Below are 26211 nucleotides of genomic sequence, written 5' to 3'. Positions count from 1 at the left end.
GAGATGTTGAGTTACTAAATTAGTTAAAGTCTATATTAATTTGTATACGAGAGTGTTGATACCAAGCATGACCTAGGTTAAAAGACCACATTCACCTATTAATTATTAATCACAAACTCCCTTGCTCATCAAAAAATAATTATTATTTTTATATATGTCATAAGATATTGACCCAACAAACACCGACCCAATAAGCATAAGCTCCCAAAAGAGAGGTTAAAGTATGCTTATGGGGCCTATTTTTGTTGCATCGATTTGAATTATTGTACCTGAGAATAGGGAAACCTAATCTTTTCGAGCTGAAGAGTTCAAGAATCTTTTAACACTTGTTGGGGGTTTTATTCTTGATAGACCAAAGTCAAATAAGTTGATAAACACAGGAGGGGTGTTGGGTCTCGGTTTACTCTTTTGTTTATAGGTTGTGATAATAGATATCAATAATAGAGTTTGAAATGTATTTTTTTTTCTTTGAAAGGTATAAAAGTGAAGGTTGAGCGCTTCGATCACAAATTTGTGGTATTACTACTTGCAAACTATACCAATTACGAAAGTTGGTATCTACTGAAATTAGTGGTTTACAAAATCAACTTACAAAATTGAAAGTTGGATAAAATTTTACCCAAAAGTTACCTTTTTACAAGTGTGTATGTATATATATATATAGTTGGTTGCCATGATGTAGCTTAATCATTTTCTAGGGAAAATCAACTTAGGATAGTATATTAATCAAATCACCTATCTAACACAATAATTCGAAAAATAAAAATATTGTTATAACTTGATAAAAATAAAAATAAAAATTGATAACGGGGATTCTGGAACCGTAGACCCAACTAGTCAATGCAACTGGTCTCTTAAGTACTATATCTTGTCCCAAGTCCCCCTGGTACATGCAATAGTCCCAAATATCAGTAAGGGGATTTAAACTTAAGACTTCCCCCTTTTTGGAGGGATGCATTGGCCAGTGCAGCTAATGCTTGTTGATTATCATAATTTGATAATTAACATCATAACAATTTATTTTAACTCTTTTTTGGGAGAAAATGACAAGAAAGAACTTCAAGATCACCAAGGATGGAGAGAGTTTTTAACATAGATAAGTCATAAGTGGAGCCTTTTAATTTGCTTTAATAGTTTTATATATTCCAATATAATTCTAGAAAACTTTAATATGAAAGTTTTAGAGAATAATTACGACAATGTAATCTATAATTTTTTTTTTTTTTTATAAAAACTGAGAAAATCAATATCTTGACCATTTTTCACCAAAAAAAACAAAAAAAAGTATCTGTTGATTAAAAGCAAACAAGTGCTATGGGTCTTACCTTGGGTTGCAAGGTATCTTAAATGGTATGTGAAAGTGGCGTCTTATTTTTTTTCTTGTCCTTTTCTCCTTATATAGGATTTGGGAGCGTATGGGCGGCAAGGGAACTGCCTTTCCAACTTGGAATGAAGAGTCCAAAGTTTGCCTAAAACTTAAGCTAATACACTATATGCGGTCCCACCCACAAAAAAGCTAGAAGGGGTATATACTGTAATTTGCTTTTGTAACCAAAATTAGACCTGAATAAAAGATCTAAAATGGTCATTTTCAAGTACCCAGCATGACTAGGGTTCCGAATTCTCATGAAGGGATCAAGAAAGGTATATTTGTGATGGAGCCCACATATTAAGAGAGACAATTAAGGTTGTCAATGGGCCCCCGTCAAAACTCTAGTCCAAATGCAGCCCATATACTGGTCTGGCCTGTGCCAGGCCTTACCAAATAAAAATTTACCTATGAACCAACGTGGCCTGGTCCATTAACAGGATATATTTCCTTTCCTTCTATTCTCTTTTCCATATTTTTTTTAGGTTCTCTTGTGCGAGTGGTATTATTATAAACAAAATAATATATTATAAAGTTATGAAACTAGGACAGATCACCTGATAGAACTAAAACACCAAATCCGGATCCCGGACGGCACAACTACTAACAAGCCTAGTCACACAACCCAAACCCAATCCACAACAGGTTGGTTCAAAACCTGACCCATTGACAGCATTAGAGACGATGACATCAGGTGGCCATATTGAATAATTTATCTAGATACAAATTCAACACAAATAACAATTCGTAGATCAGAGTCGTATGTAGAGAGAAAGTCGTTATAATCGATAACATGTCAATATTGAGGACTATTAGTCAAACCTTGTTGGTCAAGACATCAATCACATTGTTGGTTATGTTATGTTTTCCGTATATATTTCTCTTTTTCAGTGAAAGGGTGTAATACATAATTGCAAGTTTTCTGTTCATAGCGGAATCGGTGTGATCTGTGGACGTATCTCATTCTTGAAGGAACCATGTAAAATCTGTGTTTTGCTATGTGTAATTGCATCTTATTTTTCTTCTCATTCTTCATTGTCTCTGGTTTTCTTAACAAGTAGTGATGATCACCAAGGTCTTTCATGTCGAACCTTGTGTGAGATGTTTTTGGATGGTGAATTGATTGGGTTTGAATTGGATTGGGTCCTCTTTGATTTTGCCTCTTGAAACCCAAACACAAACAAGAATACAAAGACATCTTAAATAGTTCTTTTAATTGGAGTTGTAACTGAAGTTCTTTGAGCATGCACAAACCATCTATAAACCATTCATTGATCCCAGGTTGCGTTCTCAACCCCTCATTGGAGTTACTCCACATTTTCCCAAATTCGTTTGTTTCTAATTTTATCGAAGTATTTAAAATTGTCATACATATGGCCCATCAATGCAACCAAAATACAGGGCTAACATCCCATCATCCTAAGGAGGAGACAGACAAAATAAAAGTCTAAATCACACTACTTGAACTTATACAGCTAATTAAGTACATGCCTCATTTGCAAGGGAGAATTGCTTAGCTTGAAGTGCTGCAGCTTTCTCAGACACAAGTGCTTGAATTAGGAGAGTCTTGACTTCCCATGCTGAGTAAGGGAACTCCTTTCTAGCATATGAGTTTAGCAATGCTGCACAAGATTGCTTTAACAAGCTAGAGAAGGCGTTATTGTCATCATTCCTCTCCGTCGCTTCTAACAGCGTCAACTCGATCTGGTATCGCTCCAATGCTCTTGAACCAAACACCTTCTCCACTGAGGATAATTGGGGGACCATCCTTGGCCATGCTTCTCTTCGGCTGCTCCAAAACCTGTGTAGGGAGGCAAATCGGAACGAGGTTTAAATTAAAGGGAGACTAAACTGTCTCACAGTGGCATTATTGTTGCTTGCAACATGTATGGTTACTTCTGAAAGAAATTGGATAATTTTGATACTCCCCCTCCACATTTGGTGAATATTTGTGGAAAAAAAAATTTTACATCCAGAATATATTTTACAGGATCCTGGATCAACCAATCACATGAACCCTCGTGTATTAAGACTATGAAATTATGGATTTACTTTTATGTGAACAAAACATCTCTCATATTTGAGATACCATATGTTTGTGGGATGATTAGATGTCAATATTTGAGAATATTTTTCAGGCATGCCCCTAGACTTGTGTCCTTTTCTATGCCTAAATGAAAAATGACCAAAATGGGCTCATCTTCAATTTTTATGGTAAATTATTTTTAATCTATTCAAACCATCATTTTCAACCTCACCTTAAGCACCCCCAACCAAGAATCCTCAATTTTTAAATCCAAAATTCTATCATCTTCTAGTTCTCTAGAAATCTTATATTGTTATTGAGGCCTAAAGTAGATAAAATCAAGATATAAATTTTACCCAAAAGGTTGAAGATGACTAGCTTTGGAAAGAAAAATCATGGGATTTTGGCTAAAGGTTGAAGACGATGGGTATTTAGGTCACTTTTCATGAGTCTATTAGAGAAGGCCGAGGTCAAGGGAGAATGCCAAGAACCATTTTTTTTATATCCACGATTCCGATTTGTAATGCCAGTCAACATTTATTGTCTATCATATTTGTGTCAAATTAATAAATAAATAAATAAACATTTTTTCTTTTAATTCCCAAACATTTTTTTTTTTAAATGGTGCACAAAAGGTGGTATTGAGGGATGACCCATTATCCCAAATCCTGGCCCATAGATTATTAACCAATCAATGCTCATGATTGAACAATTTCCGTCCAACTTTTCAACCCTAAAAAAAGTTTGCTGATTGGTCTGATTTTCTTACTATTTCTCATAAATTATAAATAATGAGTGATCAAGATTGAAGAGTTGATAGGTAGCTTGCAAATCACAGTGGTAGGTAAGGTCAACTGAGGATGATGAGTCTTGGTTACATAATAAAATTCCTCAAGCTCAAATCTCAGTTTTGGTCCTGTCTCCATCAAGTAACCCCATTAATTGAATGGTCCAGATCTATCTATGATTTAGAAAGTCCCACAGTTCTGGTGTTAGGGTTCATTGAAGATTTGATAGAAACCACTAGTCTAACTCAGCCGAATCAATGACTCAGTCAAACAAATTCAAAAAAAGTCAGTTGGGTACTTGACTCAGTTTACCACACACACACCCAAAAAAAAAAAAAATTCCAATATGAGTCAACTCAAAATCCTCCCATTCGACGACAATGGAGATATTTTGAACTACCCAACACTTGATTTTCATTTATTTTTCATTTTTGGAGGAAATTTGTAGATGAAAAGCTAAGTATAGAGAGAAGGTTAAGTAGGGAATCTTACTGAGGTGTGCACCTGCCTCTGCTTCTTGTGTAGAGAAACCCAGGACGTCTCATATCTCTCTTCCAGTCCCACCCATTGTTGATGTTGAAGGTGCTACTTCTGCAAACCAAAGAAGAAAAAAGAGAAAAACGAGTCGACTCGGTAGATTGGTTCCCCCCATCATCTTAGTTCTCTCACATCCAACAAAGCTTAGAAGTCTTTATTTATCTCTGATCTCAGAAATCTCAGATTTGAGGATGGGTTTAAATGAGGGGCCACTGCCACTGGTCAGGTGCCATTTCTCGAAACAATCGTTTTCTAATTAATTGGACAAAAATACCCATTTCTTTATGTGGAATGACTTCAATTGTTGAATTTGAACATGGTTGTTTTGAATTGGGGGATTTCAATTGACAAAAGTACCCTCTCCAAGGACTCATAGGGTATTTTGGACTTTGTAACTCTGGTCTTCAAATAGAGAGGTTCTATTGCAACACCAGAAGTTTATAAGCTGATTTTTTAAAGACCTCAAGATTGTACTTCATTTCACACTTTTAAGTGTGTAGGAACTAGGAACTGCATAGGCTTTTCATCGATATACAAGAAAAAAAACATTCGACATCAGGAAAGTGTGATATGAAGTACAATTTTGAGGTCACTCCAACACGAAAGAGAGTCCTTAGAAGTAATTTTTTTTAGAATTTTAATTAGAATAATGCTGAAGTCACCTTAGGTTGGAACCTCATAGTGCACTTCTTGACGTGAAAGTGTATGGGAAACATAGATGCTTTTATTTAATTTAAAGTCACTCCTTTAATCAAGTGGCTTTTATTATTTTTGAATTTATACACAGCCTTCCACATTTTCGTGAATATTTGAATTACTCTTGTATTTTCATAATGATGACAATACTCCTCTTAACCTCAATCTTCTCTAAGAGACAAATAAAAACTGATCTATGTGCCCTCATCTTCAATTTGTAATAAAATGAATAAATAACTCAAAATCAATTATCTTTAACATCTTGGGTAAAATATTTTACTCCACTCTTCAACTCGAATATTTCATCTTATTTCAACCTTCATAAAATGTTCAATCATCCTCTTTAACCTTAAATTCTATCTTGGTCAACCTTTAAAGCTCAAGAATATGATTGGATTTTTAAAGAAACAAAAAAAACATGCTGGTATTTTGAATAGAAAAATCAGAAGTTTTCTATAAGTAATGAAGGTGAGATTGAAAATGAGTTGGATAGATTAAAAGGAATTTACCGTAGAAGTGGAAGTGTTTGAAGATGACTAAGAAAAATCAAGGATTTTTTTATGATAGAAACCAAAAATTGGGGCATTGAGGTCATCTTTTATTTTTTTAAGAAGGGAAACAAGGTCCATGGGGACATCTCGTGATCAGTTTGAAAACATTGAATTATTTTCATTAGTCACAAAAATGTGAAAGGGCATGTCATCAGCTTGAAAACAGGAGGGGCCACTTATCATGTAAAGGAGATGGTTTCTTCAATTCATTCAAGTGTGTGTGACCCACTTCAAAGTTTTTCCCACAAAAGAAGGATTCTTTTAAGTATAAGAAATAAACGAAAAGAAGAAACATAGTATGTTGTGTCAATCAAACAATTACCAAATCTGATTCTTTTCTTGATGATTTTGGTATTCTCGTAACCAATTGCAGTAAAACTCAAAAAAGTGCTTCACTCAAGCAAAATGTTCAAAGTAAAGAACTACAGAGAATAAGAAGAAATCACGAAGGACAAAGGACAAAGGGGTTTGATCATTTAAATTTAGAATGGTTACTCTTAACTCCAAGTAATTTTTAATTTCATTATTTGGTGTATTATTGGTGTGGCGATATAAACACTAATACACGAACAGGAAGTTATTAGGGTGTAGCACATAAATACCTCTCATTAAAACTATCACGTGTCACATGCTTGTCCCGTGAATAAGGGTAGTGACAGTGTTGTCAACCAAAAAAATAAAATTTGTACACCAAACTCTTTGTCCTTTTGCATCCTTCCAAATCACAAATTGATAGAAAAAACAAAAGACAAACCGACCTGCACATACCTCTTGGAATTTGAAAACCCTGCAAAATATTAGGTTAGATGTTTGTTGAGGTCAAGAGAACAGAGAAGGTTTTCCGCTCTCGTGCGATGATTGACAGCTATGAAGTTTTCTCGGCAAACTCAGAATTATGTATTCTATACGACCCGTTTCTTTAGTAGAACAAATTGTAATTATGCTGTACATATTTTATTTGTATAAAAGAGACGTGTTGTGCTATTGAAAGAGGGGAATAAGAAATAACTTTCCAATGATTTGTAAATGATTATTTTCCTTGAAAAATGTGTATGTAAAAGATATGGAATACTACTCCCACTCAAAATGTTTTTTTTTTTTTTTTTTCTCTTGTCCGTTTATTAATTTGGGAACATGAATTGCTTTTTGAAGTTCTCCCTTCGATTTTTAGTGGAAGCCAGAGAATAAAGTGGATCATGATTAAAATTTTTTAAAAAAAAAAAAAATCCACATCATTGAACCTTAAAAGTGGGTGTCAATATCAGTTCCCTATTATTTCAGTTTTGATACCGCATGCTTTGGGTTCAAACCCACTTTTCACCAACCCAAGTAATTTTTCATAAAATAGGCTTAACATGCTAGGAACAAAGAAAAAATTAAAATTTGGAATCCACTTTTCAAAGTATACATGTCAAGACTGCAGTTCAATTTACTAATGTTTCAAGGAACAGTTACAGTTCATTAATCAACTGAGAATGCACAAACTAATTCAATTCTAGGAATCATATTTACAGTAAGCAGTTATTTGCGGATGATGCAAGCAATAGATCTAATTTATTTTTACCCACGACCCAAGTGTCACGTCATGCTCATGACTCCCGGTATTTAGTCAGATCAAATGTAAGTGTTCTCGAGCAGCTGCAAGGAATACATGCAGAATATAACTATTAGGGCAACAATTACTTGTGTTAAAATAGAGGAGATGGGATTGCATAATGAACTATGGAAATGGGATCGAAAATTGAAGCCCTTATAAGGGTTCACCTTCTTTCGGAGTCCCTGTAAACTCCAACCAACGCTTCAGCCTTATCGTAAAAGCTATCCTTCAGTGATATAACGATACTCTGGAAACCGCTCCCTCCCTCAGAGTCTTGATTTCCTCTGGCACCTTCGCATGATTTTGACCTAATGAACCCAGCAACCTTGGCAACATTCAAATTATCTAATGCTGCATCGACTTCATCCAAAATAAAAAATGGAGAAGGCCTGAAACTGAAACAGTGGGCATAAAGGGTTAGCACAAGTACAATATTGTGCTCATTGTTTTCATCAATCCATTTTAGGGCTTACTGAAGAGTTTTTGAAGGACGGGAGCTACTCAGCTAAATTAATGTCCAAATAGAGAGCTAGTCAACTGTTATTTTCATTTTTTGTAGAAATCACCATCAATTTCATGAAATATTTTGATGGACAGTGAATTTTGACCAACTTGTTCTGTTTTCTAAAACAAAATAGTCTTTAATTATTGGTCTTTGTTTTGATAGGTATAGTGTTAGTGATTAGCAAGTGAAGTTGAGTTCGGGGGAGGGGGGGGGGATGTAGAAATAACACTACACGCGTCTTACCAACTTACTTAGCTAAGTTAGCACTTCAATTATTGGTCAAATTTATAAAATTTAAAAATTATAAATTTCTTGTAGACACAAAAAATTCATTCAATAGTAGAAATGAACTTTGATTTGTGCTATCTTATTTTGATGTATTCTAAGCATATAAGTGCCTTTATAAAAACAAGCACATACGAATTACCTGGTCATATTAGTAATTTCCCAGAGTTTGCCCGTTCCTACAGGTACTAGCATCCTCTTTAGGGGTTAAGGGGGTGGGAGAGGAAAGGTAATAAATTTGGAGTGATATCATTGGAAAGGGCATAGCAGAGGAAAGACAATAAAATTGGAGGGGTAGAAGAAGAAAAGCAATAAAGTTGAAAGAGTTTTCTCAGAAAGTAATACTAGAGAAAAGACAATAAAGTAGTTTAGCAAGTTTAAATCCCAACCCCTCTTTATGTAAAAAAAAAATATGGCGGGGGGGGGGGGGGGGGGGGGGGGCATAAAGGGAGTGGGATCCACCATTATGTTTTATTATATAGATTAAGAATTATTTAAAAATATAATATAATAATGTGTTAATGTAGAACTTCATAGTTCTCTCATTTAAAAAAGAAGTCGTATGTACTTAATGACATTATTACGTTCCCTAGATGTGTAACACTATCATTATGTCCAATAAAATAAATCCACTGTTATTTTACATAAAAGGAGTAACAGGGTATAGTATTTTCCTTCACACATACCTGTGGATGGAGAATAACAAGGCAAGTGCTGCAACAGTCTTCTCTCCACCAGATAGTTGTTCCATGTCACGGAAGCGCTTCGTTGGGGGCATTGCGGTGTACTTGATGCCATGTAAGAATGGATCATCCTCATTTTCAAGGTTTAAATATGCCGTCCCACCCAGCGGATGTGTGTTGCTCTTCGTAAGTTGCTTATAAATCTTGTCAATGTTACTGGAGATATGGTTGAAAGCTTCCATGAACAATTCGTACCTGCATCAAACAAAATAGACTCTTGATCATATTTTATGGCTGTTGATCATTATGTAACCTAAGGATACCAACTACGTGCTAGGAAAAGGTACAGGCGAATTGTCAAATGGGTTAACCCTAACAAACCCGATAAGTTGGTGTATCCATGCCATTGACCATGCACGCAAACACACACATATATGCATGTGTGTGCATGCGTGCGTTTGTGTATGAACATGTTTGTGTGTATGAACAAAGTGTCGAACCCATTAACCTCAATCTCCCTCACCACCACTCAATATGCAAAGTTTGCACCTGATAGGACTACGAATGTTTCAAAAGAGGCAGGCTTCTTTCACTTTTTCATACCAAAATAAAAATAAAAAAAATAGAAGCATGCTCCTTTCCCACATGAGAGAAACATGCTTCACTATGCCATGTTGCAGATGGATACTAAAATGAAACTAGCCACATGGGGAGAAGATGAAGGAAGGCCAAACATGTTGACCCATTTGGAACCGCCACCTAAGCTGACAAGTGTAAGAAAGTTTGAAACTGGAGATTCTCTTTTTTTATCGGTAAAAGTAAGATACTAAAAGAAAAAATGGGCAATCATCATTCGAGATGAACCATACAACATGGATATAGGTACAACACATCACACTCAGGAGAGGTAATATTACAAACGCACTTTCGCTTCCCACAAAATCATTGAAAAATACTCCCCTAACAAGCATGTGTCAGAACAATGTCTCAAACAATCCTAACCCTAGAATGATTCATGTTGCTGACTCCAAAATTTGGGAAAGGAAGTGATTGTGAAGAGATTAACTAAATATATTATTTATGCACAGTATAGTTAACGTGAACTACACATTATCTCTCAAGTTATGGAATTAACCGCACGGACATGTTAGCATATTGGGTCAGAACAATGTCTCAGACAATCCTCGCCATATAATAATGATTCATGTTGCTGACTCCAAAATTTGAGAAAAGGCAGTGATTGTGATGAGATTAACTAATATATTCTTTATGCACTGTGTATAGTTAACATGAACTACATATTACCTCTCAAGTTATGGAATCAACTGTACAGGCACGTTAGCATATTCGGTTTCTGGAGGTCAGGGTTGTCTGACACTTCGCAACAGTATCAGACATATAGTAAGAACTAAGAAAACCAATAAAGGACTTATATTGCATCAGATAGAAGTATTACCTCCTTTGCTTGACTGAGTTGTACTTGTCGGTTATCTCTTTTTCTTCTTTCCTGACTGCCTCAAACTCTTCAGTCACCACTCTTTCCTTCTCTTGCAGAGCCTCATATTGGTCAAGAGCCTTTAAATTGGGAGCTGTCCTTTCAATTTCTGAGATCAAGGTATCCATTTTTTGTTTGAATTCTGCCTCAAGCTTCTCCCGCTCAGATGGTCTCATTTCCTGCAGAAGTGATCTGCTTAGCTCGCTATAATCAAAAACTGGTGCAGGTGTAGACGATCCAGATTCCATAGGGTCAGTAATAGTAGGAAGTATTATCTGGTCCAATTCACACTTCTCCAATATTTCTTGCTTTCTTGATTGCAGTTGTTCCAACTGTGTCTCCTGTAACAACCAAAAGTTTTAGACATGACAATTATTTTTTTTTTTTTTGACAATTAATGAACTATTATACTTTGCTCAAGCTCCTTTTTAATGAAATTATACTTGTCAAAAAAAATATGAACTACATCTTTTCTGTCCACAATTTCTGATAAGTTGGTTGACGAAAACACATTTTGAAAACACAAATACCATCTCTGTCAACAATAGAAGAAAAACCTTCAACTCCTTGACATCTTACCTTCAAATTTATTTGGCGATTCAGTTTTCCTATGCTTGTTGTAGTGCCACTTCTCCGCTTCTTCAGTTCCTGGATGGCCTTTTCGCACTCATCTGACTTTGACTTCCACTCTTAAGGGAGTGGGAAAAAGCATATGGCCAAATTTGTTACAAATACTCAAATCATCAGGAAAAATTGTAGAATAAATGCTATAAAGGGATGACAAAAAATTTATGCGCATGAAGAACCCACAGTGGCTGCAGAAATGAAGTTTTTGAACATGTGTATACTTTGTTGTGTGTGTGTGTGTGTGTGTGTGTGTGTGTGTGTGTGTGTGTGAGAGAGAGAGAGAGAGATGCCAAATCATAGAACTTTTTAGAAAACATGAAATCTTTTTCATTGGCACCGGTATGTTTTGGCCCAAACATATCAGAACATAAGAGAAAATATCTTTATCGAAATTTGAATGCTTCCCAAAACATACCAAATGCAATGTTTCTAGAGCATAATCACAAAAAACTGCGGGTTTTTTTCCAAATAAAGTCTCATTTAAAATGCATTTTGTACCTCTACCTATTAAAAAAAACATTTTTGAACAAAAAAGAAAAAATTGTATTTTTTGAAACAAAATATCAATTTTTTTTATGTTGTAAACACATTTTCTCTCAATTTTTCAAAAAGAAAAGAAAACATTTGTTGTGGGCTTGTGGTTAATCTTTGTGACCGTATGGTTGCTTCTGAATCAGTTCGTGAATGTTGCTTAATGTGGGATTTGATACATACTATACAATTTAGTGATTCATATATGTAGTTTAATATGGCATTTGATGTTATGATTTTTTTTATTCTTTCAACAGTTTGTTATTTTGCACAAAAGATGTGTTGATGATTAAACTTTTTTAGCATCATAACATGTATAATTGTGTGACAACATGCCATCATTCACAGATTCAATAGCATGTTTTTTTACCCAAAAATATATTAGACTTAGAATAAATGTCTTAACATATAATATATGCACACTTTGTTTTTCATATGTTTTAATATATTTTTTTATCTTTTACGTTTAAACATTTTTCTTATTTCTTTCTCATTTTTCCCTTTTTTTTCCGAAGTTTTCCCTTGCCATTTAAACCCATACTCCGACTTCGTGACTATGTTTTAGGACTTTAACCATTAAAAACAAATTCTAAACTTCTAAGAATCATTTAATCAAATTTTAAAAAAAAAAAAACTTTTTTTAATAAGTGAATAAAAAAAATTATAACATTATATATGCATCAAATGCAATGTTATGAGGGACCAATGTTTGTTTTGGAATGTTTTGATGTTAAAAAAGGTGATTTTTTTATTCTAACTTTAATGATAAAGTGAATGTTTCGGAATGTTCTGAAAGCTTCGGTTCCATTTCAGTTTTTGAAAAAATCAAAACAAAAGGCATGAGTTGTAAGTATACCATGAACTTCTTCATTCAGTTGATCTATTTCATTTGTAGCTTTCTCCGTTACTAATTTGGTGTCAGTGTCTCTCTTCTGCGCCTGTTTCAAATCTTTGTCTAAAGAATTGAGATAAGATTCCAGGTTTGTGATTGGTGAGTCCATGTCTCGCTTTTTTTCATACTCCAACCTGAAAAAAAAAAAAAAAGTGGTTTCTCATTATGAAACATCAGGAATCCAAGTCCCTCAGAAAACAGACTAGGTGCTACTTTGTAACTGGTACACATTAAATACTATCCTGACTTCCACCAAAAATGAAAGATAATGTAAAACTACATCTCACATCAATCTTGTATCAAGATACAGACCAAGTCCAACAAGAGGAGAAATCCCCAAGTATTATGGTGCTCTTAGGGGTACAAAAGAAGACTCAAGTTATTCAGGACATTCACTCAGTGTGTGTGAAGAAAGCAGAGGAGTGAGAAAGATAGCAGGTCGTTTATAAATTCAAGACCCAAATCAAGAATTCAAGAACATTCATTATCATATATCATGTTCATTCTGATATATCAAACATTTACCTTGTAATGAACTCTCTTTAAAATAGGGATAAAGACGAACGTCTACACCTTTCACTAGAGCAGAGAAATCGATCAAAAAAGCTATTGTAAGTGTCTGTGGTTGCAAAAGTCATGGTAATGGTCGTTGTCGTAATGATCCCCTTGGGTGTAAGAAACATAATTTGCAACAAGAGGTTATGAGAGTTCCAAGTTTCTTCCGGTTTTGTTAATATAGCATGCTTACCAAGGACTGCATTATGACAACTTACAACAGATACAGTTCCCAAAGAGCTAGTTTAAGCAGAATATGAGTTCCCAAATAGCTCCTGGCAAAGATATTCCGTACACTTCTAATGGCAATTTCATATCTCTGTTTTCTCGATGCTAATTGTACCAGGTCAATCTCAAAATGTAGGACTACTAGAAGATAAGAATATCATCATCATCAAAGCCTTATCCCAAAGATCTGGGATAAGGCTTACACTAAGAAGAGGAGGAGGAGAAGGGAGGGAGGGAGGGAGGGGGGGGGATGGGGCGTGGATGGAGCATGCTAGCATTAGTTACAAACAAAGTAGAATGGATAGTTGAGCTAAAAAATACATACTGGTACTTCAATTTTGACATCTGATTACTCAAGCCAATCCTTCGTTCAGCCATCTGTTGTGCACCCTTCAGCTGGCTTTCTTCATACTCACGTATGTTACTCACTCCAACAGACTCGCTAAAGTCCTTGTAGATGCGATCCACAATCTCATTTATCCTTTTCTCAAGCTTCGAGAGTACTGTCGTTCTTTTAGCAGTCTGGCCTTTTAACTGCCAGTAGAATAGCAAACCAAGTAAGTCTACTAGCTGTGCATAAACTAATAACAACGCTTACTATACAATGTCAACAAAAGCAAGCATCATTAAACCACCTTTTGGAGTTCAGGCTCAATAGTACTAATCTCCTTTTTTATGCTCAGCTTTTCCTGCTTCAATTTTGAAAGCTTGTCTTGAAAATTTTTCTGCAAGATAACTGTTCTAAGTAAACAACCAGATCACAAACTGCAATGGTTAGCAGTAGAGTCTACGACAGAAAAAAAACCATTGCAAGAAACAAATTATCAATTAAAAATGAGATAATGTCTGTGTGAGTAAATGATCCTCAAACACAGAGTGTCCTCCAGCTAACTCAAAAGGAGTAGTTAACATATTTCAGAGAATATCAAACAATGAGCATCAAGGTCAAGATCTATACTTCTTTGCCCCATTTTGCATCTTCAAAAGAGCATTCTTTGGAACAATTCTCAATTAATAAAGCAAAACTTCCCTGGGTAACAAGTTCTGATGAAGACACCATTAGAGTCATTTGGGCCATTTTTATTACATATATTTAGCCCAATAAGGGGTTGGACAGCCGGCGTGATAGTTAGGATTTATTTTGTTATTTAGGGGGTATTTTGGGTAGTTTAGGTGTATTTTTATGGGTAGTTTAGGTATTTTATTTAATTGCCAGAATTTTCTGTTTTAATTTTAACCGTAGGTATACTTAGTGGTTAAGATTAATTCTACTTTTAGTGGGAGTTCAACGAAGTAGAGTTTTAGGTTAATGTTATGTTTTAATCTTCGCTTTTGATTTCACCAATGATTGGGATTATATGGGGTTTTGGAATTCTTTATATAAACTCACTCTTATGTAATTTTTTTTAATAGAGAACGAATGAAAAATCCACATATTCCTCTTGAGAAACTGATTTGGTTGTGGTAGTTATTTCTTCTTGATCATCTACTCTTCTTTTCTTCGTCCTTTTCACTTATTTTTTTCTGTTTTATTCACCAAATACCTGCTAGAACCTTTGAACAAATCTATTCTAAGCTTCATAAAGCCTGCTCAAACTTTCTAAAACTCTACAGCATCTCACACTTGCTGCCCCCACCAAACCCAACTCAGTTGAACCAAAACGGCAAACATTTACTGTTGCTGCTCCCCAAACCAAATCGTTAATGCTGCAGAAAATTCAGTTATGTTACATCCATTGCAGCCAAACCCCTCCAACCTCTATAACAACCCAGCTGATCCTACCAGTAACCCTAAAACCCCGTTGGCCCAATTCCAATCCTTAGAAACATCTTTTAAGCCCCCACACCCAGCCCTACCATACCTATTTTCTTGCCCCAAAACCTTGCTACCCAAATTGCAGCTCCATATAAACCTAACCTAAATCCCATAAACCCTTCATCTGAAGCTAATTATATTCCTTTTGTTGGAAGTATGAATGGTGAATTTGTTTGAAATGCTTATATTTTATCCCTATTGCAAAACTTTGCATTTCACATACTCGATTGGCCATATTGAAACCGTTCACAAAAGCCAATAGAATCTTATGGGATAAAAACAGGTTCTTGAAACCCTTGATTGGTCTCAAGAAAAGCTTAATTGATAATACATTAAGACCCTATTGACCATATTGTAACTTTGTTAGTTTTTTATAATTAATAAAGATTTCATTTTTGTTTTCAATTGCGTGAGTTCATGTATTCCTACCTTCTTGCAAACTTGTTACACATGCAAATGTAATTACAATCACATTGGGAATAAAAGTTAATTAGAATATTTTTCTATGATTGTTGTAATATTTGCATATTTTTCATTATTTTTTAATTAAAAAAATTTCTATTATGCCATTATATTATATGTGCATATTGCATATGCGTATGACTTATGCCTGGTCATGCACCATGGCATGTGCTCTTTAACAGATTGTTTATACAAATTATTTGCATTACTAAATGCTCCACAAGTTCAGATATAAGTTGCAGTACTAAATGCTTACTACGCAAAAACGTCAGCTAATCTAAATCTATCTCATGGTCCGTTTTTTGTTTCTTAAGAACCACAGAAGTTGGAAAAAAAAAATAACGAATGCCTATTTAAGTTACCTTCTCAATCTTTGAATATTGGATCTTCTTTTCCAGTCCGGAAATTTTTCCAGATGCTTCAGATTCTTTCATCTGCATCTCTCTAATTGATCCAAGTTCATCCATTTCTGCTTCATACCTTTCTTTACTTCGTTTAAGTCCTGTGTAATAAAAGAAAGTAAGCACTTGTATAGTCTTATAAAGGCCAAAAGAAACGTGACATTCCCCCTCCTCTGGGAAAAAATAGAAGAATAAAGACCAACAGACTGATATCACATAAACCTTCAATTTTCTTATCATCCCACTGTTTGGACCTCGCCTCCATTCCACCACTGATCCCCCCGGTCATTGTGCCGGACTTAGTGAGAAGAATCCCATCAACAGTAACCACTACAAAAAATAAGAATGATCAAAAATCATAAAATTGAAAAAAAATAAAAGATGTAAACATAAAACCTTGATGCAAATTTACAAGCATTTACCTTTGTACCTCTCCCCGCTCCAGCTAAGAACCTTAGCTTCTTCAAGTTTGTCACAAACTAGGGTATTTCCAACAGAATAAAGAATAGCCTTCTCCAAGGCTGGATCAAATGTATAACTGTTAAGTTTACAACATGATATATTGCATGATCACAAGCAGCATGAAGGATACAAACTGAAGCAACATTAAGTCCTTTTATAAGTAAATATTTATTGAAAAGGTCACACCCAAGAAGTATATAAAGATACAAGAGAGGGAGGGAGGGTAAGTAAGCAAGGCTCTTACCCTCAAATTGGCCATGATTTGGCAATAGGTCTGATAAAATCCTGACTCGTTCATTATTTTCAGATGATTAGTAGGGAACATTCTATCATCCAAATAAAATTTACATAAAATGCACTATACATTTGGAATTGCGTGTGTACAGGCCTACACATGTGAACTGTTCCATCATTATCAAAAAAACAAGCTATTAAAAAGGATATTGGATGACATCAAAGACCAGCTTTGCACTTCCACCTAATGTGCGCAACCTCTCAATTATTGGCTTGACCCGGACTGACTGTAGAGGTATAAAAGTCTGAGGAGGAAGCCGTTGTTCTTTCAAATACTGAAGAAAAGCACAAGGGATTAAAAAAGATGCATCGGTAAATATTAAGCTTACAATTTTAGATCTTAAAATTCACAGGAACAATTTGAAAAAAGTTAAAAATTGGACAATAGTAAAGCCAGAAAAAACATTTTAAAAAAAAATATGAGATAACCCATGTAACAAAGACATGGACATGTGTGTTGGTGTCTGACACCCACAAACCCAATATGCTGACATGTCTCTAAAGTTTATTCCATGTGTTGACAGACACTTCCTTTTACTACTTTATTTTTATGTTTGTGCACAAAGCAGAAAATTTTGCGTCTAGATAAGTTGAGATGCATTAAATTTATTTGAAAAAATAAGAATAACATCTGAAAACAAAATATTTGAATAAGTCTAAGATTTCTTTGGTAAACCACGCCCTATGTTTAGCTCCACCTATCACTCTCTTTGTTGGTTCTTTTTTGCATTTTTTCTATTTTTAATATTGTCTTCAAATCAAGGGTTTTTTTTTTCAACTTGAAAAGGGCGTTCATCTAGTGATGTCTTGGACATCAGCATTCCACCACTAAGTTCCCTTATGTGTGATTTTTTTTTTTTAGATATAAAAATTCAAGATTTAGAAAAAAATTCTTGTTTATTGACATATTTCTGCCGATATCTTGCATTTTTATACATAAGTATTTAGTTATTTCAGTCAAGATTTACTATAAACTGAAACATTTAACGAAATAAATAGTGATTTCCACAGAAATATATGCAGAATGAAATTGCCAGTTAAATTCTGGACCAACCCTTTTGGAAATGGAAGTACTGCCGTATAGTTTGAGAGAGAGGTGACACCTAGGTCAGAAGATTGTCAGAAGATAAATTCACAAGGCAGGCGTGTTAATGCAAAACTCGAATGACATAAGGATCCCGGCTAGGTCTCTACAAAATACTGAGACCAATACAACTGTGTCTTTTCTGGTCTCTCTTTTCTATATTATTCGAGTCATGTGAAACTCGAATCAGACAGTACAAAGATGACAAAAGGTGATATGGACTATCCACAAAATGAAATTTTGAAACTACAACCACATAAAGATTTTGGCTAGGTCTAGAGAGACTGATGGAAAGTCCAATGGCTGGCAGTCCTAAGAGTATGACAGCCTTAAATTGTTTCACAATACATGAATTAAAAAAAAAATTTTAAAATTCCTATTAGAGAGTGTTAATTGATTTCCTCAAGTTGTGAAAGAAGAGTTACGTTAGGTTAGACTTACAACAAAGAAAAGCACCTAACTAAGCACAGTTTGGCAAACAATCATATATCAAGCATAATAAAACTTTTCAACGCATAGCAAACACAACTTCCCAGACCATACACTAGCAGGAAACAACTGAAGTAGTACAAGATGACTCTGACACCATAATGTTAAAATAGATTAACTTAGAATAGTAATTTTTGTGTAATTATTTAACTATCTAGCTTCAGCTGATTTTTACCTGGTTCACTATCAACTCAGTATACACAATCACAGTTCCTGAATTCTACTGAATTTCGTGTGTGTGTGTGTGTGAGAGAGAGAGAGAGAGAGTTTGGATGTGGTGTGTAGTTAGTAACTGGTAGAGTTAACCATAGCCTATAGTAGGCAAGTATCAATGCCAATTGTGTGAGTTTTTTCCTCTTTGGTGAATAATTCGTGTATAAGTACTTCAACACTTTTAAAAGGAGGTTTGAGACCATTGGTTGACAAAGCATGTAACACATACCTTAATGCATTCTTTTCCTGTATACTCATCCTCAACTACAACTGCATCCATAAATCTTCCCATGGCAACAGTGACAGCAAGGTTATACTTCTTTTGTGTTGGCCTACAAAGTTCAGTTATACGACCATGCACCCCAGGAAACAGGCGCTTGAGAGTTTCTACCGCCTGAGACAACCTAGCATCACGCTCATTTTCATGCCTATCAGCCTTTAGTTCACGAAGCTGGTTTTCCAATTCACCAATCTTTACTCTCAAAGATTCATATTTACTCCTGTGGAAGAGAAAATGTGCCTTCCATTAGTGAGTGGAAAGGATCTTCAGATAAATCACCATCCAGGCAAATGAAACACTAAGCATAAGAGTAGTGTGTTTCAGTGTTAGAATAGGAAGATTATGTTACCCGAACACTTTTGTGTACATGATGTATCATGCCATACACGGGTAACATTAGGTAGGATGCTTAAACAAGTACTACATAAACATACAAACAAAAAAGTAATGAATATTCATAAAACGAATCAACTAACTTAGATTCCCGAAGTTTATCTCTTATCCCAGTCAGTTCGTCCTTAACTCGTTCAAGCTCTTCGCCATGTTTCCCTAATGCATCGACAATCTTTTTCAGTCTTATTTGAATTTGTTCCTCCTGTGACTCCAGCTCTTGCTCACGATTTCTCAATTGTTGAAGATTTTCTTCCAAATTATTTTGAGCTTCAATATCAGCATGTTGTTGTCGATCCTGAACCTCTTTCTCATCTCTCAGCTTTGCAGTTTTCATCCCAGCATCCTCCTTACTTCAAAATTAAAATGGCAATGATTAGTTCCAAATCATTTTATGAGCACGAAAATTACATTAACAAAGAAACAAACTACACTATATGGAACCCCTATGTAAATATACTATGGGCTTTAGAAACGTGACAACAATGGTAAATGGGGTTATCATCCACTAGATATTCTTGTCCAGAACTTTCATTAATGATCCTTCAGTATTTATGTAAAATGTTAGAACTCTTTGATTTGCAGGAGTAACTTTACCACCAGGGAGTGGGTGCTGCCTTGCTCGCAAACTGATTGACTCTTCAGAGAATATCTTCATGTATTTGGCTTGAATGAGGTCATTTTGCCTTGCAATCTCGTTTCCCGGGATAACAAGAGCTTCAATCAGATCCATCATGCCAAATTTAGAAGACAAGAACTTCTTAGTGTTCATCCACGTAGAGGAAGCTAATCACTCCACAGCTTCCTCAAAATTTGATGGGAATCTCATACTTTATCGTATTTTTCTTAGTCCGTAGTGAGATTTTACCTGCTTAAACACTGTTTTCTCATTCCTTGGAAGAATGAATCCTTGGCTGATTTAGTTAAGCAAAATCTAATGGAATAATATCACCATTTTTTATAAAAGATTTATAAAAGCAAAAATATTAAGCTACAGAGGGAGAGGGTATCCTAGCAATTGAATTTTGAAAATTTGGTAAAATGAGGTCCAAGAGAACAAAGCATTATTTTAATGTTAGTTAATATTCAGAACATCAAAGGTAATATGAGGTCCCTCTCTAGAGCATGCATTTTTTGGTTCAGCATTCCATTGGTTCGGGCAGATGATAAAATATGCCGCAAGTTAGGAAGTCCTTGTAGACACAGAGAAAACCTGAAGTACTAGTCCAAGAGCCCAACTTCTAAGAATTAGGATTTGTTATTAAGTATTTTTTCCATTGGAAAAAAAATGAATTATCCCAATCTTGAGAAAATGCTTGCATTTGAGCAACAATTAATTATGAAACTCCAACCAAAAACATATAATATATTCAGAAGATGATATTTGATCATTTGAATAACCAGCAATGTAAATAAGAAACAGACTTCGAACAAATTAGCAATTCTTATGCTCTGACATAAAAGCTAAGTATACACTTACATCCTGTGATATTCCTCGAGTTGACTGTCAGCTAGTTGAAGTTTTCCACCACCATCTTTGCCTTTTTCATGTAGATCGTTTAATTTTTCTGTCACATCACGGAAGTCATTCTCTAGCTTTTTTATTTCTTCCCCGTGCTTCCTCCGCTCTTCTCTTTTTTTATCTAGCTCTTTCCTTTTACTTTTGATTTTCGAATTGATGCGAGACACTTCCTCCTTTACTTTCAGAAGCTCAGGTTGCTGGGAACAAGAATAAGTCACAATGAAGAATCTAGAAGAGTTTACCAATAGGTAGTAGAATGTAACTGCAATTTGCTACAAAAGTTTGGACAAATGATTCCAGATAGCCACAATTGATACATTTCATGAAACAAACAAACAAAAATGGAAGGATAGACAGAATGTTCTCATATATTCTGGTTATGCTTCACTTGCATTTTGTGGAAAATGGCCTCTCAATAATCGCTGAAATGCAGAGAATGAGAAACATGGAAAAAAGGTGCTTTCCTCCAGAAAGCCAGAATTACACGCCACCAAACAACAAAAACTTGGGAAGGATAGAAAAATGTTTTCATCTATTCTGATTATGCTTCGAGTGGATTTAATGAAAACTGTGTGGCAATAATAACTGAAATGCAGAAAACAAGATAGGAGAAAAAAAGCACTACATTAGCACTAAGCAAAATTGAGCCTTCAACAAAAAAAATTTTGAGATTGTGTATCTTATGATGGTCGATTTTCAACATCATCGCCAAAGCCTTATCCCAACCCTTAACGGTGGACTGAATAAATCATGTTCCTCTATTCAAAATATCAAAAGTAATGTTTTCCACTAATAAAGTGTCTTCATATCTGCTTTCAACAGCTGTTTTTTTTCTGATAAGTATATAATTTTATCAAAAGGGAGGTCGAGACCAGCAAAAAAAATATATAAAAGAAAAAGCACAAAATCCTTAAAAATGAAAATTAGTAGGATATAAAACGAAGCACGAAATCAATATAACTTCAAAAACACCATAAAAAACTTGAGCATCATGAAAATCCCAAGTTATCCAACATTCAAAGCATTTGTTATCATCTCAATGACAATCCTCGTGATGTATGTACAACTATAAATATATATAGGCACACCTAGCTATTTTGTACATACCCTTTTTATACAACATTTAATGCGACAAGGAACTATCAAGTGCCAGTAGAATATTAAGAAGATCACCATGCCAGCAAAAAATAAATAAAGCAGTGAAGAGTATAATGTGTCACAAGGAAACTCACCTTCTTATCAAGTTTAGTTTTTTTATCTGCTATCTTCTTTTCACATAATGTAATCTCTTTGAAGTATCCAGCTTGTTCTTTTTTTTTAGAGCTTTCTTCAATTTCATACTTCTCTTGCTCCTTCAAACCTTCATCACGACTCCTCATTTCAGCTTCAAGGTCCTTATTCACCTTACCCATATCCTTTTCAACATTTAATAGGTTCCACATAAAGTGTTCTTTCTTTAAAGATTTCTGCAGAAAAAATAGGATCAGCAATGCCCAATAATTATGAAGATAGAAACTTTTAAGCGGTTCAACAAGAAAAGTTCTGGGGGAGAACTTATTCATGATAACAGAGCAAGCACTATATATAGAAATGTGACAGTCATTTAATAATTAATACTATAGCTTCTGAAATATATCATCAATAAAAAAATATTGCATGGCAACTTGAAAGCAGAAGAGTAGCAACAACGTGTTACTGGAAGCATATTAAATGTGAAGTATATTTAACAAAACCATTGGATTTGATTGGTGGCTTGGCGTTACAAATATGAGGAGCCATCCTAAATAGTCCAATTTACTCTTGAAAGATACAATTGTACCTCAACATAAGACCATTTCTTAGGAACCCAAGTAAACAGCAAGAATGGAAATACAAATAGTTGCCGTGGTGTGAAAAGAGCATTTATATCATGGTATAAACTGCGCTTATGATGAACGAATACGCCAACAGTTTATTGTATTACATGCAAAACAGACAAGCTTATGGTCTAAACAAACAAGTATTCAAAGCAAGTGGCAAGTTTGTGGATCATAATCTTATTCATTGCAGACTTTCAACATTCATTTGGTCAAAAAAAAAAACATCCCTTTGGTCCAACTTCTTCCATCTTATGGGCATTAAGTGAACAATCCCTAAATCGCTCAAACTTCTTCTTTAATGATGAACTCCAATCCGGTTCAGATCCAAAAGAAGATTTTGTGGGGCATTATTCCATTTCCGATCTATTGGGGAATTATTAAGGAGAGGAATAGGAGGGTGTTCGATGGCAAAGAGCGTGCATAAAGGAAGCATATCATAAGTATTTAGGGGGATATTGTTTTATGGGTCTTGTTAACGTGTGCCCTAATGGCACACGTTAAGGTGCATTAAATACGCATTGGGAATTGGTTTTCCTACCAAAAATGCCCTCAAAAATATTTTTATTGCCAAACTACCCTCAATGTTTATTTTCAAGGTGTATTTAATGCACCTTAACGTGTACCCTAGACCCTCATTTTATTGGTGCAATATGTATCAAAATTTAAGAGGTTTCTCTTTGAAAACTTCATTTTTAGTTGGGAGCCCGTGACTGAAGACAAAATGTAGCATGGGTACGTGGATTTGCTCATATTGGGTGTTGCTTTTGCCAGCCTGTTAAGGGATTTTCGGTCTTTCTAGAACAGTCTCCTCAACCTCTGTACTGTTTTCTTTCTTTTTTGCTGAAATCTTATAAATAAATAATAATAAACTAAGCTTGTAGTAAAAACTAAAGATAGATACCAATTGATCTTGCAATCGAAGATGTTTTTCAGCCTCTTCTTTCTGCTCTTTTTTCTGTTTTCTCTCCAAGACTATCGTTCTCTTCTTCTGATAAACAAGTGCCGATTTTTCTTCAGCTCTGGCCTTTTGTTCTTCAAGATCCTCGTAGTCTCTCCTAAGGTCATCAGACCCAGAGATCTGCTCAAGAAGCCCAGTAAGTTCCTTAGGGTTCTTTGAGGCAATCGACTCCACATCACCCTGTAGTACAAAGATAATCAAGTATAAGGCTCCATCTTTTGAAAGCAACCCAATCCAATATACTGGCTGCAGGTTGTCATATTGCATGGGAAGCATAGAAAGTTTTAATCTTCTTTTGATGGTCTCCATGAATGAATCTCTCATTCACTCACTTTCTGTTATCAAGTCATTTGGATAATTGGATTTCTTTCTAATAAAAAACTGTACTGATCAAAAATATTTATATCATTGCAATAATTACTGTAACATTCCAGAAATTCTACATCATTTTTTTACTTTAAAAAATATATATTTGGATTCGTAACAAACTTTCTTGATCCTGAACTAAATTTCCCTCTTTTTTTCTTTTTCCTTTCTTTTTTCTTTCAAATTCAAAAAAACAAAAAACATGTGTATAACCCAGTATGCCAACAAAAACTTAAAAATCAAATTTGCAGACAAACATTTTTAAATTACCTGAAAAACAAGGAAATTTCGAGCCTTGACGAGAATCCCAAGCGATTTTAATTTACTGTTATATTCATCCCATGTCACAACCTTCCCATCAAGCCTATACTCACTTCCTCCGGAACTCGTGATAGTTCGAGTAAACTGAAGCTCTGATCCGTTCCCCATTTGATAAACAAGTCGAACAAACGCCCTTCTTCCTTTCTGCTCCTTCTCTCTGTCATCAAACGCATAAATCAGATCCTTCAACTGCGCACCTCGCAATTGAACCGATCGAACACCAAGAACAAAGCTTATAGCGTCCATTAGATTTGATTTTCCCGCGCCATTAGGACCTATAATTGCAGTGAAATCGTAGAAAGGACCGATAACCTGTAATCCTTTGTAGGATTTGAAGTTCTCGAGCTCCAGACGGAGAATTTTTCCAGGAGAAATTAGCGAAGGCATCACTATGAAACCCTAGCTAGAGATCTGAAGCAGCTTCTGGGAAGTAAAGTTTTGCGTAACGAGGGTTTCAATGAGATGGAAAACTGAGGTTTTGTGAAGTTCTCATGGTTAGGGTTTTCAGACGGACCAAAGAGGGTGGAATCGATGCGGTAATAACAGGAAAAGTGGCGGGAAATTTACAGGAAGAAATGGGTGGAATTTTGTGCTTGCGATGGTGTAGATCTTCGTTGTCTAAAATACGCCCGATGCGTACGGAACACGCTTTTTCTTCCCGCTTGGCGCTACGAGACAATTCGACGTAGGTAGTGTGGCGTGGATACTTCTGTGAATAGGGCTATCAATCGGGCGGCCAAACCAGCTAATCCGACCCACTCCATCTTTTCGGATATGGGTATAAATGGATCAGATCAGACTCAAAATTCGTATATTTTCAATAAAAAAAAACTACGTACCCGGAACAAGGATTTGGATTTCGATAGGGAATAGATCCGATAAGTATCCAATTTGTCAATTTATTGGATTGGTTGTGATCGATCATTTTCAGGGCCAGCAGGGACCCGGATGATGTATTGGGAATATATAGATGATGTATATTATATTTTATTTGATGAGTGTAGTGGTATATACACATATATTTCTAAATTGAACCGGTTAGGATTAGTGTAAATTCCAAAAAATAATTTTGGGTGGGGTGGATCCATATTTTTTTGGACACATACTTAAAATGACAAATCCAGTTTATTGGATTAGTATCGATTTTGTAATAAACCCGATGAGGTTGGCTCAATGGCAATTTAGGTTGGAATAAGCAGTTAAGGTCCGTAGGTCATGAGTCCACCCGTGATAATGAGCTCTGAGACTAGTCCTTGGACAAGACCATGCCTACGGAATGGGCAAAACCCAAATACAGGTCCAGTCTATTGTATACAAGAACACTTGATTAACAATAAACAAAAAAAGTATCAATTTGGTAATACTTATTCGTTCTGACTCAAATCGTCGATGACCCTATATTTGGTAGGGAATTGGGCCATCAACTCACATAGAAAACCTTGCATTCATAATTCTCTTGTCCAAAATGTGCATGTATAATTAGGATTTGATTTTGCACAACTTACCTGTACAACTTGAACATTTATACAAGAGCCCGACTTACCTTAACTAGTAAGCATTTCACCCTCGCTAAAAGTCCTTGGGCTCACCTTGTGGCATCCAAAAATATGATTTGATGCTTTAAGGTTGTAGAGGATAAAATTCAATGAACTTGGGAAAAATACAAAATTCAAAAAATAAAAAAGTTATTTTTCAATATTGAATTCCAATTTTAAGTTTAGGAGTTATGTGGAAGTTAATAGCGTGGAAAGGTTGAGATGACCAACCCTAGAAAAAGGAAAAGAGAAAAGAAAAATCAAAAGCTACTACTCTAAATTATAAATGCAATCTCATTGTACATGAAAATCCTTGAAGAACACTCCTTTGAATTTTGTAACAATCTTACACTAGAAAAATAACAATCCCAATAATGAAAAGTATGATGTCTTG

At 35.1% G+C, this 26211-nt stretch overlaps 2 protein-coding genes across 3 annotated transcripts; both read right to left on the bottom strand.

Annotated features, from left to right (window-relative positions):
• Positions 1–2686: 2686 nt before the first annotated feature.
• Positions 2687–4908, bottom strand: LOC147403395 (pollen Ole e I family allergen protein). The gene is made up of 2 exons (XM_086438975.1): positions 4676–4908; positions 2687–3170 (listed from the first exon to the last, which is right to left on the bottom strand). The coding sequence occupies exons 1-2, from the start codon at positions 4726–4728 to the stop codon at positions 2849–2851; spliced, it is 375 nt and encodes a 124-aa protein (XP_086295101.1). The 5' UTR covers positions 4729–4908; the 3' UTR covers positions 2687–2848.
• A 2415-nt stretch (positions 4909–7323) lies between these two features.
• TTN8 (Structural maintenance of chromosomes (SMC) family protein) lies at positions 7324–24950 on the bottom strand. 2 transcript variants are annotated; one of them, XM_086438972.1, is made up of 18 exons: positions 24232–24947; positions 23539–23775; positions 22011–22244; positions 20737–20975; positions 19343–19609; positions 18816–19086; positions 16951–17075; positions 16467–16576; positions 16267–16374; positions 16006–16145; positions 14001–14090; positions 13691–13899; positions 12547–12716; positions 11112–11221; positions 10494–10873; positions 9041–9292; positions 7732–7959; positions 7324–7605 (listed from the first exon to the last, which is right to left on the bottom strand). In XM_086438972.1, the coding sequence occupies exons 1-18, from the start codon at positions 24667–24669 to the stop codon at positions 7557–7559; spliced, it is 3657 nt and encodes a 1218-aa protein (XP_086295098.1). In that variant the 5' UTR covers positions 24670–24947; the 3' UTR covers positions 7324–7556. The 2 variants fall into 2 exon arrangements, 1 of the variants encoding a protein (XP_086295098.1); XR_015177479.1 differs by lacking the exons at positions 7324–7605; positions 7732–7959 and adding an exon at positions 10343–10414 and having other exon boundaries at positions 9154–9292; positions 24232–24950.
• Positions 24951–26211: the final 1261 nt, after the last annotated feature.

This window comes from Akebia trifoliata, chromosome 4 (assembly GCF_017979445.1).
Source record: "Akebia trifoliata isolate Shusen 1 chromosome 4, ASM1797944v1, whole genome shotgun sequence".
Lineage (NCBI taxonomy): Eukaryota > Viridiplantae > Streptophyta > Magnoliopsida > Ranunculales > Lardizabalaceae > Akebia > Akebia trifoliata.
The sequence above is the reverse complement of the archived record's forward strand: the minus strand, read 5'-3'. Positions and strand labels throughout refer to the sequence as shown.

Coding starts and splice junctions, on each gene's coding strand:
- LOC147403395 (XM_086438975.1), bottom strand. CDS start 4,728: ATGAGACGTCCTGGGTTTCTCTACACAAGAAGCAGAGGCAGGTGCACA. Junction 3,171..4,675: donor AGAGGCAGGTGCACACCTCA/GTAAGATTCCCT, acceptor CTCCCTACACAG/GTTTTGGAGCAGCCGAAGAG.
- TTN8 (XM_086438972.1), bottom strand. CDS start 24,669: ATGCCTTCGCTAATTTCTCCTGGAAAAATTCTCCGTCTGGAGCTCGAG. Junction 20,976..22,010: donor AAACTAAACTTGATAAGAAG/GTGAGTTTCCTT, acceptor TCTTGTTCCCAG/CAACCTGAGCTTCTGAAAGT. Junction 10,874..11,111: donor ATCGCCAAATAAATTTGAAG/GTAAGATGTCAA, acceptor TGGTTGTTACAG/GAGACACAGTTGGAACAACT.